This window comes from Cololabis saira, chromosome 1, assembly GCF_033807715.1.
Source record: "Cololabis saira isolate AMF1-May2022 chromosome 1, fColSai1.1, whole genome shotgun sequence".
NCBI lineage: Eukaryota > Metazoa > Chordata > Actinopteri > Beloniformes > Belonidae > Cololabis > Cololabis saira.
The window spans coordinates 31,009,401-31,023,555 of NC_084587.1; the positions used below are offsets into that span (position 1 = coordinate 31,009,401).

At 44.8% G+C, this 14,155-nt stretch overlaps 1 protein-coding gene across 1 annotated transcript in view; it reads left to right on the forward strand.

Moving 5' to 3' along the window:
• The window catches only part of LOC133442765 (voltage-dependent T-type calcium channel subunit alpha-1I-like), a 240,372-nt gene that overhangs the window by 58,391 nt on the left and 167,826 nt on the right, over positions 1-14,155 (forward strand). Inside the window, exon 3 of the mRNA XM_061720633.1 lies at positions 7,746-7,879. Coding sequence (XP_061576617.1) covers positions 7,746-7,879 — 134 coding nt within the window. The remainder of the gene's footprint in view (positions 1-7,745; positions 7,880-14,155) is intronic.

The following is a 14,155-nucleotide window of genomic DNA, read 5'->3' on the forward strand; positions in this document are numbered from 1 at the left end:
GAAATACTTGGAAATAGAACATGCAAGCATTCACACAGCATTTAGCCCCATCTTTGCTGCAAGTGGCTTGCTGCTGCTGTGGCCTGTCTCTAAGTTGCTGATTTTTATATCCAAATTGCTCAATGACCTGCAGGACAATGCACTGTTCTCATCAGGTTGGGATGTCCTTTGGCACTGCACATATCAAAATACATTCAGTTCTCTTGTCTGAAGTCATCCCACCTCTGAATCAAAAGGGAATAATACAGAATCCAACTGATGCTTTTGTCTGGAGACGTGATCACGTGGAGATAGCAGCACAGCCTGACTGACCAACTCCCTGGTGCACATCCAGTGGCTGGATAGCTCTTCTTGTAGCAGCTGCAAAACTTGCCAATGGCTGTTGTGCTATATGAAACTTTCTTGTCCACTGCTATTTCAGCTGTGCTGATAATTATGATGTCAGTGTAATAACCACTTGTGATTTGCTTCTGTACTCTGAGAATGCATAGGCATTCTCAGTGTTTCAATAATTATACCATAGCTGACATCATCAGTGTCACTAATCTTCAGAGCCATTTCTTCTTCGGGAGCAGCCAAGAGTGTTTTGATTTAGATGTCATTCATTTCCTGTCATGTCTTTTCCCAAATGTGCTGTGTGCCCCATCAATGAGAGCCATGATGAATTCCTGTGCTCATTTGTTCAGCAACATATTACTCATACCCCTTTTACACCAAGCTGGTTCCAGGGCTGGTTCTGGGCTGGAGCCAGACTTAGCACCAGTTCTTTGGTTTTACACAGCCTAAGCGCCGGCTCCTGGCTCTCAAAACGGGTGCTACGCCAGCCCCTTTGAGCTGCTGGTCCAGCTCAAAGAACCAGTTACGCTGGGGGCGGGGCTGGGGACGGTGTTACTGAACAACCAAAGCAGAGTAAACCCGGAAGAGCGCCGTTTTTAAACAACGTAGCGTTGAAGACGGTGGTTAAGTTAGCAGACTCTTTTATTATTACATCCATTTATTTAATAATGGATGTAAAACAGAAGCAGCAGTGGTCTACGGTACAATCCACCAACAGTAACGTCTGCGGGCTCCGTGTCCGCCGATGCAGTGGCGCAGCCTCGCGTCCGAGCCCGCGGGGGAGCGTTCCAGCCCTGGGACGCTTGGACGCGAGGCTGCGGAGCCCGCCGATGCAGCGCAGCTCCATCCATTTATTTCATAAAAATTCCCGGCCCGCGGGGACGCCTCCCAGCCCGCCGTTCTGGTTCCGCCGCGTTACACCAACGCAGAGCCTACGGCGGAGCTCCTGAGGAGAGGAGAGGAGCTGCTGTCCCCCGGGGCTGCTGGCTCTCGAGTCAAATTTCTTAACAGGCCTTATTGGATAAACTGAGCCCAGGTTGGGGATCTTAAAGGGTTACTTTACCTGAAAAAAATATTAAAACTTAATAAAGTGCCATATGGGGTGGTGGTGATCTCGTAGCCCTTGGGGTTGGGGGTCGGCTTGGGGGGTCTGGGGCGCGGGCCTCTGGTGGCCCCTGGGGGGCGGTGGGGGGGGCCGCGGGGCCCTGTCCCTAGCCGGTGGGGGCCTTGGGGGCCTGTGGGGGGGGTTGCCTCATGGCGGTGGGGGGGGTGGCTGGGGAGGGCTCGGGCGGGGGGCTGGGCCGTGGACGTGGGGGTCCCACCCGGAGGGCCCGACCCTGCCTGGGTGGGGGGTGGCTGTCTGCGCTGGGGGGGCATTGCTGCCTTGGTCCTCCGTCGTTGGGCGGGGGCCAAGTGCCCCTGCGGATGTGGGGACTCCGTGACCCTTGGGGTGTCCGCCGGGGTGGCCTCGGGGGGGGGTGGGGCCGGGTCCGGGGAGCGGGCCTCCCCTGACCGGGGGGTGCACGGGCGGGCGCGACGGCGGGGTGGCACCATTCCCAGGTATCTATGTCTTATGTTGTCAGTATGAATGGGAGGATGTTGGACCGTTTCCCCCTCCGTCTGGGGGCTCCGGCGGCGCCGGGGGCGCCCGTGGAGGTACGGTGGGGCCCTGGCCCGGCCCGGAGGGCCGCCCCCCCGTCTACTGGATGGCCGGTGGGGGGACGCGGGTGTCTTATCAGGGCCGGCTTTGCTGGTCCTGCTTCCTGGCTTCGGCCTCCGCTCCCCCTCTTTCCCCCCCCTACACGATTCATACGTACATAGGCGAAGGGCGGGGGGTCCGGGTCGTGGGGGGCACCGTCCCGCGTGGCCCGGCACTCCCCGCCTCACGGTTTTAACAGCAAAATAGACACTGCACATTCAACACTTAATAAATACATTTGACAAGGACACGTAGTTCGGGAGGGGGGGGGGGGGGGTCGGTGTCAATCGATACTTGGCCCTCCCCCCTCCCTGTTTTTATGGCATTAATCACACGCACTCAACACCAGGGGCGGGAGGGGGTCCCACATCACCCGCGTTCCCTCACCGGCCTGGGACGGGTGGGTCGGGTTACCCGGGCCTGGCGGGGCTCGCCGTGCAGCCTGGGGTGCCTTCTGGCGGTGCTGGACCCCCCCGGGGAGGGGGAAACGGTGCGTGATTGTATGTCTGTGTCGGTGAGAATGCGGTATGGAAGGGTCCTGCCATGGAGGATCTGAGCCTCCATTGGCAGGACATCAAAACTTAATAATTTATGAATATTATATTATACAAAGATGGTTATTATTATTATTATTATTATTATTATTATTATTATTATTAGTATTATTATTAGTATTATTATTAGTATTATTATTATGTATAGTATATTATATTATTATTAGTATAGGTATCGGATAGGTGAATGGATGAATGAATGGGATGCCTGGGTCTGGGGCCCTCCGTTGTCGGGCCTGCACGGGTGTCACCTTGTTGGGGGGTTCCCTCTCTCCGGGCCCGTCTCCGGTCCCCCCCGCTGCCTCTGCGGCGGGGCGCCCCTCTGGTCTTGGAGGGCCACTTTCGTGGGGGACGGGTGCGCCTGCCCGCGTCGGCGGCCGGGGCGGCTCTGTCTCTCCGGGCAGGCTGGCCCCCTGCCGGGTGGGGGTCGTTGGCCTGAAGGGTGAGGGCCTCCTGGCCGCGTGTCCGGCCCGGACCGGGTGGCCGGGGATTGCCTGGGTCGCGGTCCGCCGCCGCGGGATCCCTGGCTGCTTCTTCCCGCGCCGTGGGGGCCCCGCCCGCGGGCCCCCTCGTCCGCCGCCGGGGGGGGGGGGGGGGGGGGGCCTCGCAGGCGGTGGGTTGCCTCCCTCCTACTTCTCCCCTCTGTGGTGTTGCCGGTGGCCTGGGTTCCGGGCTCTTCCGTGTCGGCCTCTGGTCTCGCGGGTGGCGGGGTTGCTCCCCCCCCTCCCCCACTATAGATACACTTCAGGTGGAGCTTTGTTTGGTTTATTACACACACACACACACACACACACACACACACACACACACACACACACACACACACACACACACACACACACACACACACACACACACACACACACACACACATACACATATAGTCACTTAGTCACATGCATATACACACACGCACACACACACACACACGCATGATCATATACATACACACACACACACATAGGCATACACACTGGCTTGTTCACCTGCATGCTGGCTCTCTAGTTTTTGGGTTTAGGTAGCGGTAGCGATAGCTTAGCTCAGACTGCGATCAGATCTCAAGATTTAGGTCGATTGCTGTTATTGTTTTGGTTGGCTCCGTGCCGGTTTCGTGCTTTGTTTGTGTTTTTTTTTTTTTTGTTGCAGATTTCCAGTGCTTGACGTGTGTCTCCGTGTGTTCCTGCTTCCTGGATTGGCAGTGGATGTCGTCACCCCCCCCCCCCCCCAAAAAAAAAAAAAAAAAAAAAAAAAAAAAAAAAACACTGGGTTTGTATGTGTATATTTATGTATGTGTACGCATATGTGTGCGTATATATATGTATATATATTAAATATAGTAATAATGCACATATATACACTTTTGGTTTCTACCGTCATGGTATCAATCAATAATATGTGTGCAGACAAGGTAAAAAAATAAATAAATAAATAAATAAAATAAAATAAAGTGCCATATTAACAGCGCTACAGCAGGAATTAAAACAGCTTTTAACTGTCGGCTTCCTCATATGGTGTGACGATCGACACAGAGCCTACGGCGTAAGTTACACGCCGTACCCTACGCCGTAGGCTCTGCGTCGATTTAACGCGGAACCATAAATCAGCTCCGGAGCCGGCAGTCAGCCAGAAATTCCGAAATTTTCAGAGCAAATTTCTTAACAGGCGTTATTTGGATAAACTGAGCCCAGGTTGGGGATCTTAAAGGGTTACTTTACCTGAAAAAATATTAAAACTTAATAAAGTGCCATATTAACAGCGCTACAGCTGAAATTAAAACAGCTTTTGGCTCTCAGCTTCCTGATCAGGGTGGGGATGAAAACGAGGGGGCGTGGTGACGTGATGACGTGGCTCTCTGGCCAGCTGCAGGCTAGCACCAGCTCTGTGTAAAAGCAAACGGTTCTTACTTAAAACCAACCACGAACCGGCTCTAGCACCAGCACTAGCACCAGCCCTGGAACCAGCTTGGTGTAAAAGGGGTAACAGTGACCACATCATTTTTGATGTTACTGCATCATCTGGTAACAACAAACTAAACACACTGCTGTCAACACATTTTAAAGGATTACGATTAATCATTCCAATGAAGCTGCCGGCTTTTGAGCATATGTCTGCTTCAGCATTGTGGACATATTCAGACATTATTACTAAATTATATATAAATAAGTATATACTATATAAACTATATTATAAATAAAATGGGTTCTGCCATCTGCCTGAACAGGGTTTAAGACATTTTTTTTATCACACCCTCTCATGCCACTAATCTGGTGCCAATTAACTTAATTAGTTGCAAAATGTTCCTCCAGGTGCTTCTTACTATTCCCAGCATTTTGTTGTTCCAAACTTTTGAGCTTTTGAGATATGTTGCTGACGTCATAAAATGTGGTAATATTTCGATCAAATGGTAAAATATCTCACTATTATCCTTTGTTCTCTATCTTCTCCCCTGAATAAAATATGTATTAAACATTTACACATTCTTGCATTTTTTTAAATATGTCACGGATAAAATATGTGAGAATATATTTGTATCAATGTCAGCAGATAAATGACTTTCTTTTGGCATTTTCTGGAATTTTAAACTCCCTTGGGTTGGTAAACTTTACTAAAGTTGCCTCTTTGCTTCGTTTTTGTTGTGACAAAGGTCAAGGTTGAAGTTTTTCCCCATTTTTCTGCATTAGTAGGTCTGTCTTGCACCACTACACTCCTCCAGGAATGCAAAGCTACTTGGGAGCAGTAGAGTAGACACAAAACAAATTTGATTCTCATTCAGATCATGTTGCCTTCAGCCCTTCCTTATGGAAATTGAATCAAAAAGCAACACAGAGCATGTCAGTTAATATCTAATCTCCCTGTCTACACAGAAAAGAACACAATTAATCAGTGTTTTGCTCACAACAACAACAAAATGCCATTAGCAAGCTGAGATCTTTCGTTTTGAGAATGTCTTTTCTTCTTTTAATTAGGAGCTTGAGTGAGATGGGAGTATTCATGCTTATCTCTGATTACGGTTCAAACTAATTATTTTTCATTACACTACTGTTTAGGCACTGCTCTGTTGGTCAGAGAGTTTAGCATGGGGTGGAGGCATAAAGCAAGTAAATATATGGAGATTTAGAGAGAAATTGATTGCAAGGGAAGAACGAACATTTTAGGATTGAGAGATAACAAACTGGCATGGAGATGAGGCACTTTAGATTGGTCTTGATTGATTCTATAACTTAAGATGGTATGTAGTTTATATCAACTCTGATGCAGCACATGTCTACATGTTGCATCCACTACAATCTCAATTTGTGATGCAAGCGCTTGAGGTTACTTCCAAGCATGATTTGCTTTGCTGATTGTGAGATATTGAACTCCAAAAGGTAGAATACCATCAAGAGAAATCAAATCATCCCTTTTGGGAACCCATACCCAATGCATGCTATTTTTTCACTTATTCACTTAAAGGGGACCTATTATGGCATTCAATGTATATTTTAAACAGGCCTTGAATGTCTTAAAAACAATCAAAAGCTTGTTTTTTCTACATACAGTAAATGAGAAATTCAGCCTCTGGGCCATGTCTTTATTTTTACTGCTTCTAACCTCCTTCTCTATGAGGGATTCTGAGGGGAGGGGAGGCTATGATAATGAGCTCTGTGCTGATTGGCTGCCTGAATGACATGTAGCAGGGGAGGGAACAAAGCCTCGCTCCGGGCAGAAGAGCCAGCTCTGTACACTATTAAACCGTGTCCCATGCGAGCGAGCGTCAGCGACAAAATCAATTCCATTTTTGTATTGGACTGTCCTAACTGGCCGCGAGTTTAACGGTTTCAGTGTGGACAGAGAGCGTCCGATGTCACGCAGCTCGACGCGATAGTCGAACGCTCGAATGCAGTTATGACACGGTGTAAATGACTCCCTGGGATCTTAAAGCCTGAATTACGGTTCTGCATTAAATCGAATCTACGCCGTAGGCTCTGCGTTGGTGTAACGCGGAACCATAAATCAGCCTTTAGTTACCTGAAGGGGGGAACGGGTCACCTCATCTTTACACTAACAGTTCTTTACTCCGATTCCTCATCATTTCATTTCTTATGTTACAAGACAAATGAATCATGTTAACTGTAAAGAAATCACAACACTTCACTTCACAAATGGCAACTTTATTGTTAAAAAAAAAAAAAAAATATTTATGCACTATTGCTGGCTCAAGGAAGGACCGTGTGTCTTCTGAAGGTGTCGTTGAACAGCTTCAGGTGCATTGCTTGGAAGATCTGAAACCATAAACAGAAAAAAATTACTAATAGAGCTCCGGTGTTACCCGAGCTCTATTACTAATTAAAACCGGAGCTAAGCTAAATACTTAGCCCATGCAAAGATCATACTTGTAGACAAATATAAATAACATAAACAATTAACGTCACTTACCGCTGACTTGTGTGCAGTTGCCGGGTCCGTACTGTTGGTACTGATCCTTTCATGAGGGTAAGTGTCGATGCAAAACCTAATTTTTACTGTCCCTCGTTGTTGAAACAGCCACACGATACACCGCTTCCAAACAATGGTGGAGTTCTTGTCCCGACGGAGTTAGTTGTGGGCGTGGTTTGAAGCAGCGAGGCCGACCGAGGCGTGGTTTGCATTTTGCTTACGTAACGAAAATGCGCAAATCTGAACAGCTCGTAAAAGTCACATGACACTGGAAGGATCCTCCGGGCGGGTTGTACAGACACAGCAGAATTTGGTTGCTTTACTCCTTCTCTGAGTTAGCAGGCTGAGGGGAGACCACTTTATATATGTTAAAGCAAGAAAAAACGTGTTTTTCATAATAGGTCCCCTTTAAAAAGGACAAATCTAAAGAACTGAACTTAATAACCATTGCAAGTATTTTTCTCCTGTAGTCGCAGATTGCATCAGTTGTCAATATTTGTATACCCACGTTATATATAACCATAGGTTGTATTATAAACAATCCTGCACATAAAATCATTCAAGTATGAAACTGAAGCAGAATCTGCAAAATATTTAGCAGAATTAAATTTGAGGCTTCTTAGTCCCCCGCAAGTGATGTATGGATATGTATTTTCTTCTTTGTACACAAAGCATTTTAAAAGGACTTTTCTTCCCCTATTTTCCTCTGAACACCTTATCTCATTATTTCTTTCTCCCAGGCTTTTGATGCGTTCATCTACATTTTCTTTGCCCTGGAGATGATCATAAAGATGGTCGCTCTGGGAATCTTTGGTCGGCGCTCTTACCTTGGGGAAACGTGGAACCGTCTAGATTTCTTCATCGTCATGGCAGGGTGAGGACCTCTTGTTCCCTTTTTGACCCTTCTTTGTCAAGAGACTCACAGTGATGTGCACAGAAAAGGCTCTAGTACAAATCCATATCTGGAAAAAACTGAATGACTGACAGCAAAAACCAATTATAAAATAATTTATTGGAAAAATAAACATGTTTTTTTTTTTTAGACAAAACGTGTATATTTTTTTAATTTTACCTTTTGTATTATTAGTTTTATTATTTGTCAGACAGTGATTTCTGAAACGGTAATATCCGTTGTGAAAATCAAGTAACGGATAACGATTTAAAAGTACTCCTCTAAAAGAAGAAAGCCTCACTCCTATGGCAAACTATAATATTAATACAATAAAATTAAAATTATTTACACTTGTGCTGTCATTTCATTTCATTCATTCTCATGTCTACACCGTGTGTCTGCGTGTGTGTCTGTGTGTGTAACTTGGGTGAGTTGTGGTGTGCTTGTGTCTGTCTGTGTGTGTGCGGGGAGGGGGGCAGGGCATTAATACGTTTTATGTTTGTATTGGTTTTATGTAAAGCACTTTGTGCTGCATTTCTATGCATGAAAGGGGCTTAAGAAATAAAGTTTGATTTGATTGATTTGATTTGATTCTCTTTTCCTCCCTATATCTTCTTTTAGAGAGCTTATTATTGCCACCTGTTGCATTTTTAATTGCAATAAATTTCCCAAAATGGTTGAAATTTTCTTTGATATTGTATCTAACGATAAGGACGAGTGGTGGTGTCTGTGTGCTACTTAAACTTTTTTCAAGCCCTTTTCATAGAGTTGTTTAAATGTGGATTGTGGAGCTTTATTGTGTCTTCATTCTTTCTTTGTATTGCATGGAAGTAGAGGAGAAGGAGAAAGTTGATGCACCAGTGATCTAGTGATTTAGCCTTTACTTCCTGTTAACACTTACCTCAATCATAAGCAATATAGCTGCTTGAAAGCCAGACACATCACAAATGTTCCAAAAGACCGAAATGCATCCCAGCATATGATGACAACAATTTGAAAGCATTATCATACCATATAATGCATGTGATAAAATAAATACAATATAAAAACTGAAGTCTAGTTTTATTGCATATATCTGTAAAATATTTATCAATATATTTATTTATTTCTGTTCGCCCTTTAGTATTTCTGCTAGTTTGAATTTAGCTTCCTTTGTTCAGTCTTAGGGCATTGCCTTTTAATTTCCTCTTATCACCCCCTTGCTCTCCTTTCCTCTTTAAGATGGAATTCTTTTTTTTTTTTCATTGCCATGGTTTCCCTAGACTTCCCAGTTTTGTACAATCATCAGCACAATGTTCCAGCTCTTGTGCTAGAGGAGGGTTCTCGTAGTATTTGATCTTGGACATTTTTTCCAACTCTGGTCTTACAGTTTAAGTACATATGACTATCCTCATTCTCCCTCTGTTCAGTTTTGCTTTCAGTCATCATTAGTACAAACCCGCAAGAAGAGACCTGTCACCTCATATGAGTACTAAATCCCAGTGCACAGCACATGCATGGAAATCACCAACAGTTACTTCCCAGTCTTAGATCCACCACACATGGAGAGCGTGTAGTGACAAGGAGGGTTGTGTGATAAGGTAGAATACGTGATAAACTCCCCTGGGAACCGTGAGCTACACTGTTGGTGAGCTGCAGAAAGGGAAAGAGAAGCAGCATGAACTCATGTTGGCTTGGCTGCAAACAGTTAGAACTGCAAGCATGATATTTTTGCAGGTGGACTGGCGTGACTAATGAATATGCCCAACATTTAGCCATAAGTTTGATATAATGGCAGTTCTTCAGGCACATCCAGCCGTTGAATGTATTTCAGGTATTCTGTACTAACAAGCAAAGCTCCAATTGGAGTCTCAAAGTGATTTGTGACTGTTGTTCACAGGTACCTCCCTAACAACTATGTCATGTGCTTTGACAGCATAAACCTTTTCAGAGTTTTTATAACTACTGGTGGAGGACGTCCCTTCTTTTTATGTGTCCTCACCATGGCAATTGCAGATGATAGTTTCTTTTGGAGTTCATATTACAGTCTTATGTGTGGTGATTATGCGTACTTGTGGCTCTTTGATTCAGTAATAACATTGTTTCCAATGAGTGACACTGAGCCTAATTTTTTTTTTGGGAGGATTGCAGCACTGCGTTTGCCCACAGAAAGATCTACAAAAAGCATCAAAAAACAAAGCTAACATAAAGATGGTATTTGTGATGGTAGTTATGGGAGGTGGTAATCCCTGTCTCCTGTGCTTATGCTGTTTAGCTGTATAAAAACTGCAATGTGTAGAAATCAGAAAGCTGCAAAAGAATAAATAAATTATCAAGTCAGATACAAATTATTGTCAGAGGGAAGAAACTTCTACAGAACATCTGGTGTACTGCAGCAGATCTAAGCCATATTAGGAGGACAAAAATGGCTATAATGTCTTAACTTGATGTTTAGGGTCTTTTTTTTTTACTAATACGCATAAAGCTGTAGCTTGCTTAGTTTACATTTTTCTTTTCTTTTTCTTTGGTTGGAATATGGGTTTAAAAATAGTATGTTGAAGTACTTTTCACAGTCACCTTTAGTTTTTTCCCATATTCTTGAAGGCTTAAGTGCTCCAGCTCATTCAAAATGGATGGGTTCCACTGGTAAGGAAAGGCAAGTTCATTTGTGTCACACATTTCATGTTTAAGACAATTCAAGTGATTTGCATTAAAAGATCTTAAAAAATGTATTAAAGTAAATGTATAAAAGTAAAATACTCTAAAAGCAGAAATTAACAACAGACGGACATTAAATACAAATAACTAAAGAAATAAGATACAAGAATTAAAGGTTGTGGTCCATTATGGTGGATTACTAAAAATGCAGCCGTATATAACAGAGTTTCAGCAGCCCTGGCGCATTCATGGAGTGCGTTCCACAGGTGAGGAGCATAAAACCTGAACGATGCCTCACCGTGTTTGGTTCTAACTCTGGGTACAGAAACTAGGACCGACACTGGCGACCTGAGGGTTCTAGTTGGTTCATAACAGACCAGGAGATCAGAGTATTTTGGCCCTGGACCATTTAGAGATTTATAAACCAGCAGCAGGATTTTAAAACCTATTCTGAGACAGACAAGAAGCCAGTGTAAAGATCTAAGAACTGAAGTAATATGGTCCACTCTCTTGGATTTTTTAGGGAGACCAGTGAGAACAGCGTCACAGATGGACAAGTTTTTCCAAGTCTAACTGAGATAATCAATCCTTTATTCCTCGATATGTTCTTCAGATAATAATAGGCCGATGACTTCACTACTGTCTTAAAGTGGCTGTTAAAATTCAGGTCTGAGTCCAGAACCACTCCCAGATTTCTGGGGTTTGTTATGGGTTTTTAGCTTTACTGCTTGAAGCTGAGTATTGATGTTTAATCTTTCTTCCTTTGCTCCAAACACTATTATTTCTGTTTTGTCTTTATTTGATTGAAGACAATTCTGGCACATCCACTATTGAATTTGATCAATGCATTTAATTATTGTTTGAATTGGATTATAGTCTCCTGGTGAGATACTTATATAGATAACACATAGGTAACACATTTTGTTGTTTTTATAATCTTGGGTATCAACTAGATTGAGGTCTGGTGTATAACTAGGCCATCAGATTTGATTTTAAACCATGTAAGGGTTGCTTTAGCAGTATATTTACACTCGTTCTCCTGTTGGAAGACTTAACTCCATTCCAGCTTCAAATATGTGGAAGACTGAAATTGTTTTTCTCAAGAATTTGCCTTTATTTATCTCTGTCCATCATTGCCTTATTTCTGACCAATTTCCCTGCTAATGAAAAATATTACCACAGTATAATGCTGTCATTACTATACTTAACTATCAGGATTATGTTCTTTTCTTTTTACGAGCAATGGCAAATCTTCCATGAAGTCCAGCTCTTTGTAAAGAGCTGTTTCTATATGCCATCTCCAGCTCCTTTTACGGAATGTCATATCCAGATCTATTTGTTGGATTCTTTGATTAATCCTCTTCTTGCAGCAACTTCTTTCAGCTACCAATCAGCACAACGGACCATTGTGTTCCACACACTATAGATTTGACATATAGAAGTTCACATAAGATGGCCATCCTGATGGAAACCCTTTTCACTTATCTGAGCTTGAGGCTGAGACTATGAGCAAAGTGCCTTTCACTCCAAAGTGCCTGAGGCAAAGAGATCAATGTGAAATTCAGTGTCCTGCCCAATGACACTTTTTGGCAAGTGATGGGGCTGAGGCTTGATCCACAACCTTTGGTTGGGGGGCAAACCAACTGTATGGAAATTTTAGCTGACACCTAACCCCCCGTTCACACTGAAAGCGTCACGGGCGTCATAGGCGTCGTGAATGGCTGCCATTCATTGTCTATGAAAAACGGGCGTCGAGAAGCGGCAGGACCGGCGGGAGCGGCGGGAGCGTCGTGTCAATTTGTAGTTGAAAAATCTGAACTTTATGCAAATGAGCAGCGGCGACGCCGAGGCGTCGTCCAGTCACACACCGGGATTCCCGAAGCGAGAAGCCTCAACGCTGATTGTACTTTCATGTACTCACAAACGTACACTCATTCACATGCGTACATGAGCAGAGCTGTGCACTAACAAACGTATTTTATCAGGAATTAATATATTTCATCCAGCAAAATTACATTTTTGCTGATTTGACTGCCGTTTTTACCTGAACTGCTCATATGAAACACGTATCTGATGGGTGAGGAGCTGGATGGTCCCAACGATTTTATTTGCTACATTGATCCAACGAAAAATAATTAAAACCCGTGCTTATTAATCACAAAACACAGGTTAATCATCATGACCCAATCTCTCCGACCTGGTGTGTCTGTGATCAGCGCAGACAGACTGCAGCTTCGCCTGAATTATGGTTCCGCGTTAAATCGACGGCGTAGCCGACGGCATAGGGTCGCAGTACGGTGTGCGTCGCCACGTACCCTACGTCGTCGGCTCTGCGTGGCTCTGCATGGTTCCGCGTCACACCAACGCAGAGCCGACGGCGTAGGGTACGCGGAACCATAAATCAGCCTAGGCGGATTTATGGTTCACCGGGAGCAAGGGCTCTGGCGGTTGATGTTGATCCGGCCACCAAACTTGTTAAAGGAGCATCAAACTCACTCTTATCTACGCGGAAATAACGCTAAAATATAAAGAAGGCGTCCCAAACTGTGATCTATGGTGAAATAGGAAACTGAAGATGTGTAGGCTAGATGTGTAGGCTGTTCCCACTGTTCCCTCCAGTTCTGCAGTGCAGCTTTAAGCCCCGCCCACTGCAGGCGTCAACAGTGCATGCCGCTTTCAGTGAGAACGCACCAAGCAGCGAGATGCTGGCGTCGGGAGATTTTTGACGCTTTCAGTGTGAACGCAGGGTGGACATGGTGGATGAATGCACAAACTATAGCGCCCTTATGAAGAAATTAACATGAATTAGCAATAAAGGGCTCAGTATTCATATGGCGCTTTTATACTAGTACCTACTCAACGCGACTCGACTCGCCTCCACTCGCCTTGTCCTCGTTTGTTTCTAGACACCCAGATGAGAAGTAGGCGGGTTGGAGCGAAGCTGCCGTGACGTATTTGATTGTGTGATCTAAACAGAGAAGACAACAACACTAAAGATGTAGAACATGGAGGAGATAATATATGTGCTGCTTGGTCTGTGACTTGTGTTCGATATCAAGTTAAAAAATGAGAGTGAAAGAAACTTCAAGTGGCAAAGCTTTTTTTTTAAATTTTGTTTGTGTCGGTGCTGCTGAGTAACCAGCTGGGAGCTGCGAGCGGCTGACAAGTGACCAAGCGCCTGGTGGATCTGGTCGTTCCTTATCGCCCGTCTAGATCCCTTTTTAATTCTCTCCTTAGACACTAGGTTTTCGGAACATCTGCACCTCAGAGTTGGATAACGAAACAGACGTTTGCGCTGCCATTGCTGGTCGAATAAAATGAAGAAGCCACGAGCCGCTTTTGCGCTGGTTCCCACTGATTCAAACGTCTGACGGCCCCGCCCCCCGACCAATCGGTGGCATGTAGTGTGATGTCGTCAGATCCAGGGCCAACTCAGCACGCTTAGAACCTCGGCAGAATAGATACAGAAAAAGTATCTCCTCGGCACGCCTCCACCCGCCTCCACCTGTAGTGGAGAAGCGCAAAACGGGGACGTCGCGAGTCGAGTCGCGCTGAGTAGGTACTAGTGTAAAAGCGCCAATATTGTTTAATTCTGTCACAAGGTTTTATTAATGAAAATGA